Source organism: Cariama cristata, unplaced genomic scaffold, assembly GCF_000690535.1.
Source record: "Cariama cristata isolate BGI_N322 unplaced genomic scaffold, ASM69053v1 Scaffold46064, whole genome shotgun sequence".
Taxonomy (NCBI): Eukaryota; Metazoa; Chordata; class Aves; order Cariamiformes; family Cariamidae; genus Cariama; species Cariama cristata.
The window spans coordinates 1-7,809 of NW_009613196.1; the positions used below are offsets into that span (position 1 = coordinate 1).

A 7,809-nucleotide genomic window follows, 5' to 3' on the forward strand; every position below is an offset into this window, starting at 1 on the left:
GCTCTTGCTAAGCACTAAGTCATTCTCACTGACCCATCCTCTCCAGCTGAAGACAGAGATTGGAGATTCCCAGATACCCCCATGCATTGTGGTGTGAACATGCCCAGTGGGTCAGTCTCAGGTATGAGCTATAAATACGTCTAACCTGTAAAAAGAGTTGGGGCTGAACAGTCAGTGTTGACGAAAACAAAAAACAAACGGGTTATTAAAAGTATATAACATGATTTGACTGCACATGTTGTTTTCTGGAGGATTATAACTGGCTGGGAGTGAGACTTGATTTTCATCTTGGGCATGTCAACATGAACTCCTGCACGTTCCAAATCAAAATTGTGAGATGAAGGAGTGGGGATGGGGGGGGAATACAGACTTTTCTTATGATGATGCTTTTTGCATAAATCAGTATTTTGTTTTCTTATGGACTACTGTATTTGATTCTTACTACTTCTATTGAAAAGAAAGATGATGTTTCCCCTTCTTATACAGACATGGAAAAAACAGAACCTGGAACTGCTTGATTTTTTATTCTTTTTTTGAGTTTACTTTAACTAACAGTTTGGGGAAGGAATATGGAAAGCATATAAAGTAAATGTGATACGGCAAAAGCTGGTTCGTGTTTTTACGCTATCACAAATACTACATAGATACAACGAAAAGGAATGTACATATTTTTGTAAGATGATTAAGGTTGTGAGTTTAGTAAGACTCAAGAAATTTGACATCTCTTGCCAGCGTGCAAGCAAGTACTAAAAGGATGTTAATATAAAAACTTTACCATAAACTACACCCAAGCTTCATTTACAGTTGTCATGAAATAACTGTTTGCTGTTGGATCTCTTGATACTGTTGCTGGCTGTTATATGGAAATAACGCATTGGATTACAGACACATGTTTAATTGCAGTATGATCATTTTTATGATACACTCCTTGAGTCTTAGCTTTTTTGCCAGTTATATTATTTTACATTTATCTTTCTTCATAGTAAAATAGATAAAGCTGTGGTCCTGTTTTTTAATCTTCTGTATTGATTCCTAATTAAATGTCATTTAGATTTTTAGTAGAAAAGGTTGTGCTTAAGTGGCAATATAAGTATCTTACTGGAATATTCACTGTAGCCATTAACCAGAATCTGCTTTTCTGACATCTGATGACAGTAGTATTAAAGCTAATCTAGGCTCATCCTGTGGGAAATAGTCAATCAAATGTATGTTGTACAATTAGATCTCGTGTACCTCTGTAATGATCGTTTTCATTGTAATAATTAAGCTTTCTACTAAGTTTAACTATGAGGTATGCAGCTTGAAACATGTAACACTAATGTTTATAAATTGTATGTACATTAGTAAGGCATGCATAAAGCTTTGTCTTTTCCCTGATTCTGTGCAGTGGGCTAAAGGCTATTTTGTAGGGGTCCAGTAGATGGCAACAGAGGATGGATGTTGAGAGTTTTCATGTTTGCCTAGTTTTCATTTGAGTTCTTGGCAAGGTTCTTCCTGTTGGAAACTTTTAGCCAGTGTGAAGCATTTTTCGTTGGATGGCTGATGACCGCTGTAATTCCACTATTGTCTCTTGCTGATGAATTGGTTTGAGACAGAGATAACATGAACTGTAGAATAACATGTGTTTAATAATATTGACAGAATTAGTAAGAGAAATATTATTATCTATTCATGTTAATACTTTGATTACTGTAACTCTTGTCCTTTTAATCTGCAAGGGGAAATGGCTTTTTGCTGCTATTCCTAAAATTCATCTATGTTGTTGGATTCATTCTTTGTTTTGCATGGGACTCAATGATGTGTTAAAACTTCTATATCCAATGACAATGTTGTGATCTTAAAGCAGGCATAGTGTTATGGAAAATGTAGTGTGCCTGGAGAAAACATCACTTACTATTGCACAATGGATCCTTAAGCTTGTAGTCATTGTGGAGTATGAATGTAAAATATAGGGAAATTTAGTTTGTTACATGCCGGCACTTCTGTTTTTTTATTGTTTAAAGGTTATTTTTATTTTACTGAGGTTTTTTTTTTTTTCATTTATTATGTATTACTGCAAGATCTTTCTCCTTTCCCATTTTCCTAGCCTTTTCGTATGCTCCACATGGAGAACACTATTGAAAATTATTTTGTTTCTTTGTGCTATGAATATGATTTCAGTGTTCTCTGATCTTAAGCTTTTTCTTGTAAATGGAGTCCTTTGTACCAAGGGATTCTGAGGAATTTTCTAAGGAAAACTTGATTTTTCTTTGCTGGCAATTGAGATTTATTTTGCAGCTATTTTAAATGATCTCTCCACCAGATAAGGCTTTTTTTTTTTTTTTTTTTTGGTGAAAGCTGAAGGAATACACATACATGAACATTTTAATTTGTAAATTGAACTTGTCTTTTAGTGTCCCGTTCTTTTTTATTTTAGAGGTAATGTATTTTTTTCCCCTTTGACATAACTCATCTCCCCTACCCCAGTAGACTTTTATCATCTTGAAATGGAAAGTGAGATCGTTCTTCACAATTCTGTTTCTGTACTTCAGTTCAACAGCTCATTCATCCACACCCTATTTATACAAGAGGCTGCAGATACCAAAACCTGATTTATTCCTTCGATGAACTCTTTGTTTCAGATACTTTGTCAATGCTTTCATCAGTTCAGAGATTGACTTTTTAGTTTTTAAACTTTAGGAACAAATATGAACCACTTTTTTTTTTTCCCTTCTCTTTTTCACTCTGTAATGTTCATAGATACACAGATATAGTACTTCTTCAAGGGTTTCTTTGATAAACAGTTACTGTTTAAACTTAAATGACTACACTTCTGAGTTTTCAGTTTGAGACACTGCAATAGAATTCCTGGTGGTTTTTCTCTAGTGCTTAAGCACATGTTCTCTCAGCGTGTGAAACAATTTCACATTTAGGCTGAATAGTTTGCACAGACAGGCAGCTTCTATGTATCTCCACTGATGACAGCCAGAGCTAACATAACAGTGAGCAGGGAGCAGGCTACAGGCAGAGGAAATTGTTCTGTACAGATACAGCTTTTTTAATGTTCCATGTTCATCTATCTTGCTTTCATTAGTAGAATAAGAATCAAAAGTGTGAAAGAGGCCAATGTGGATGGATTTTGATGTCAGTGGTTGTGAGGTTTGTCAACTAATAAGCTATTTTCCTTGAGATTGTAATAATTAAGGCTGTGCAAGTGATTATCATTCAGCTACTACATTCAGAAATTGAAAGCCTTTTATGGTAGTTCACCTAAATGAATATTTACTGTCGTCTTGTACGTTTTGCCCCTTTTTAGGATAAAGCCTATCATGGAGAACAGACACTCAGAGTAAAGAAAAGCTTAATGCCTGAAGAAATACTGCAGTTAATTTGAATGCAGTATCTTTGTCAAGCTCTGGGCATGAAGTGTAAAATCTATAAAGCTTTGGTAAAGCTTGCGGCTGACAAAATGACTGAACCAGGAGGCCAGTGGTTGGAATGATAGGTTAACTGGTCATCAGTCTAGAACAGTTAATTATTAGTCAGAAGGAGATCATAAGATCACATTTGTTAGGTCAGGTCAAAGATGTGTCTGTCCCACCTCACCAATATCCTGTATATCACTGTCCGTTTGGAGATGGAAGGAATAGTAGAAGTAGTCCTCCGGTATATTTATATGCCTTCACTGTTTTGCAGCTTGGGGACTTTCTGAACCAGAGACATAGTCTTTGTGGTTGACATCCTTTGAATTTCTCGTCAGTGCATTTGTCCAATTTCTTTTAAATCCATGTAAATTTAGAATCATAGAATCATAGAATCGTTATGGTTGGAAGAGACCTCAAAGATCATCAAGTCCAACCGTATACCTGATGCCACCATGTCCACTAAATTTTTAGTAACTTCTTGTTATACAGCAGTTCCAGGACTTAAGTATCTGTTTTGTGAAAAAGGATGCAATTCATTTTTTAGCTTGTTATTTTAAGTTTGTTTTCTACCTCCAGTTTCTTGTAGTAGAAAATCATGTAAGTGATAATCTCTCTTCTCTTCTTTATACCTTTTGTATCCCCTGTTAAACCTTTTCAAACATGAGTGTATTATAATGTAGGTAAATGCAGTGCGGTGAGTCTGGAAAGGATGAGTAAGTTGTTCACTGTTAGGGAGGAGGTGGTGGTGTCCTAAAGGCAGTGATTTGAGGATTTAGGGACTGGCATAATTCTAAAGCAAGACTACTGATGTTAGATAACATGAACCATAGATAAGTAAGAATAGTGTTGAGCAAAAGTGGATGTCAGAAGTTAACCTGTGATTGTAAACCATATTTTAGTATTTGCTTTCATGCTAAAAATTTTAGACTGAAAACATATTTCAAACTATGCTTCAAACCATTTTTGGAAGAGTTCTATTGCATGTGAATGTCTTTGTGTTCTTCCCACTAGTGAACTTCTGGCGTATGGACAACATCGGTCACTGCTTACTATGCTGAAATAGAATTGAATTGCCGTGGCAGGGATCTTGACAATATGTTGTGTTCTTTGTTGTTGAAGGATGTGATTCATCTCTTCAACTCTTAGCCTAATTACTTTTGTGCCATCTCAGGGTCTGTAGATAATAGGAAGAAGGTGAAGCTAAGGTAAATTATTGGGTGCTTTCAGGTCAGATATTTTAGTTTTCAGAATGTTAGTGTCTTTTGATTAGATATACTGTATTTAAAACAAAAAACCAAAACAACCCCCCCCAAAAAAACCCCCTTGGATCTGAGATTGGGATCATGTAACCTTACTTTCTGTTAAACTGAACTTACTTTATTGACTACCTTATTCTTTTTTACAGGCCTGCATCTTTATGTAGGCAGTCTTGAAGGTATTCCATTGGATTAGGTGGTAGATCATTCAGTCACACCTCAGAGGAATATTAGATGCTTCTTTGAAGAAGGGGCTGAGCCTTCTAATCGAGTAACTTTTTGCAGTTTAAGCTGATGCTGTGTGGTGCTACCTGATTAGTATTTTGAAAAACTTTTTTTGTGCTTTGCTGCAGCAAAATTTATTATATGTTCAGAATATGGAAGGGTACAGTGTGACTTCCGTGTTCAAAGTTCTTTTTGTTTCAGAAGTATCATTTTTAATTTTTTAGAAAGTACCTATGATCATTAAAAGAAAAAAATCATCAGGAGATCTTCGTTTGTTGGAGTCTATTCAGGCATGCTGAGAACATCTGTGTAAGAGTGATATAGTCAGCTCAATACCATTTGCAGAATTCTTGTTGTTGACAGATGTAAGAAAGTAAATTAAAATGACTGCCTGGTGCTAACAAGAAGCGGGTACAAACAAGAAATAGTATATATACTTATCTTCATCACTACAGTTATTTTCATGAAATAATAGGCACAGAGAGTTACTATGTTTCTTCAAACAGGAAAATTTCTTACGACTTCAAGTGAACTTATTGTCCTGTTATCTTCTGGAAAAGTCAATGGTTTATACTTGAAGATTTTGAAATGTATAAAGTACTTTCTCTTGTCAGAGTGTGCGAGTCTTTGTGTGGTTTTATTTGTAATCTTTCCTGTGCTGACTGTGTTTTCCTTCTCTGTTACCTTTTCTGTGAGGCTTGACTTGCCAGACTTTCTTTGTATTATCCAAAAGTTAGTGTTGGTTAGTGCTGGAAAGCAGTTTTGATCACTAGAATGCCAGTGAAGTGCGAATTATGTATATTACAGGAAGGCAGTGGATCATACTGGTTATGCAGATCTATGACACTGTTTTAGTCCTTTGAATTTATAAGTCGTTATTTAACCAGAACTTTTACATAGGACTTCCAATGTTGAGGAAGAAGTTGGTTCTTTTGCCAGACTTCACTACAAGATATAAAGATGTCCTGAAGTGACATCAGTTCAGCTATGAAATACTAACATCTTAGTGCAGTTAGTGAACTGCAACTCGGTGCTGATCTGGGTGGCTTTTTGTGCTAGATGGGAGAAAATTCTTTTGTCTGACTGTAGCCTATATACAGAGTCTGCGCTGCAGCATGACAGCTTGTAACCTTGACCAAGGGTCTTTATCAGTGTGAGTGAAGGTTTCTTGTGGCGTTGGATAGAGAAAGAAGATGCCTGTGAGCTGTGTGTATTATTAAAGGGTGGGAAGTGGTCTTAATTCTCCACTAACTTCTGACGTGTTCTACATCGGGCTTCTCCATTTAATTTGCTTAATTGAACTTGTGTCCGAATTCCAGCTGATAGAACAGTAATCCCGAGTTATCCACTACTGGGAAAAAATATGAACTTGATTTCAGTTGAGCGGTGCTCAGATGACAGACACATGGCTTCCCTAAGCATAGTGTCGTAAACGGTTTGCAACTGGCAGTTTTGTATTTTGTTTGTAAGCACTGTGGCAAAGAGTAAACCTTTTACTTAAGTAATCTAGTTTAAATTCTTAATAAGACTTCTTACTTGCTTTCTTTATAAACATTTTTCTGCTCTTTTTTTAGACATGGACCGTGATTATGGGCATGGAGGCTATGGTGGCCCACGATCCATGGACTCTTACCTTAACCAATCCTATGGGATGGAGAGTCATGGAGGTGGAGGCGGAGGAGGTGGTGGTGGTGGTAACAGGTAAAATAATCCTTCAGTTGTCCCAAGAATTGATCGAATCCACTTTAAGTTTAAATCATTTTGTCCTCTAACTTAAGTGTTCCTGAGGCATGTTGTTATGATTTTGTATGAACACTTTTGTTCTGAGTCTTCATGTTCGATAAAGACTGGCAACTACTAAACTGTAAGAGCTAGATTCTTGTAATAATCAGCATTTTTGTGGAATAGTTTTCATAGTGAAACAATGCGTCTTTGAATGAAAATGGAAAAAGTTTTATTTTTCAGTAATGGCTAGCAATTGATAGCTGATTGGCCTGACATACCATTTCTGACATAGCAGACTAGACCTAACTGGTTTAATGCCTTAGACTGAATCTATCAACATTCCGTTTTAAAGGAACATTTAGGGTATGTGTTCTTTAGTTTGAATGTGCAGTGCTCAAATGATCTTGGTATTGAATCTGAAAGTCATGTCCAGATTATTTCATTGGCAGGTACTGATTACACTCAAAATGGTGTGCATGTTCTGGGCTGCTTTGTAAGATGGATTGGTCTAAAAATAAAAATTCTGATGCAGTGGTCTTAAAGTTGTGCATTTAATGCTAGGATACTATTCCTGTTGCTCTTTCAGATAAAAACAGTAGGAAGCAGCTGATTTGATTTAGGTCTTAATATCGTATTCAAAGAAGCATGCTTTTCAGAGTAGTGATTCTATCTTGGAGGAAATAAAATGTGAAGAAAACTTAGCTAACCTGATGGTTTTCTTGTGTGCGCCCTTGAATTCTTGTCTGGCTGTAGCCAGAGTACTATATGATTCTTGTCTGTAGTCACTGTAGTGCCACTGGGCAAGGACAGTACTAAGTAGGGAGGCTGGAGAAGTGTTGTGTTTTGCTGCACGGTTCTGTTAAACATTTTAGTTAAGTATAATTTGTTTAATGATGAACGTTGATTGACTTAAAAGTCTGAGCAGAGATTCAGGAATGAGCTGTACCTACCATATAGTAATCTGCATATGATTGAGATTGAATGACTACTTGAACACCAAAATGTCTCTTGCCATGTAACGTTAATATTGTGCATGGGCTCTTTCTGTAGATAGTGTCATTTTCTGTGTAGCTTTGGGTCTTTTGAGACTTAACATTCTAAAATGAAGGTATTCAGTTTGCTGTAGACAGAGTAGGTAATCGGAGTCTCTTTTAATTTATGTTTTGTCAGTCAAGGGGTTGTCTTTCCCAACTCCTGCT

At 36.2% G+C, this 7,809-nt stretch overlaps 1 protein-coding gene across 1 annotated transcript; it reads left to right on the forward strand.

Moving 5' to 3' along the window:
* The first annotated feature begins 50 nt into the window (after positions 1-50).
* LOC104160704 (DBIRD complex subunit ZNF326-like) lies at positions 51-7,197 on the forward strand. The gene is made up of 2 exons (XM_009698909.1): positions 51-121; positions 6,460-7,197. The coding sequence occupies exons 1-2, from the start codon at positions 82-84 to the stop codon at positions 6,588-6,590; spliced, it is 171 nt and encodes a 56-aa protein (XP_009697211.1). The 5' UTR covers positions 51-81; the 3' UTR covers positions 6,591-7,197.
* Positions 7,198-7,809: the final 612 nt, after the last annotated feature.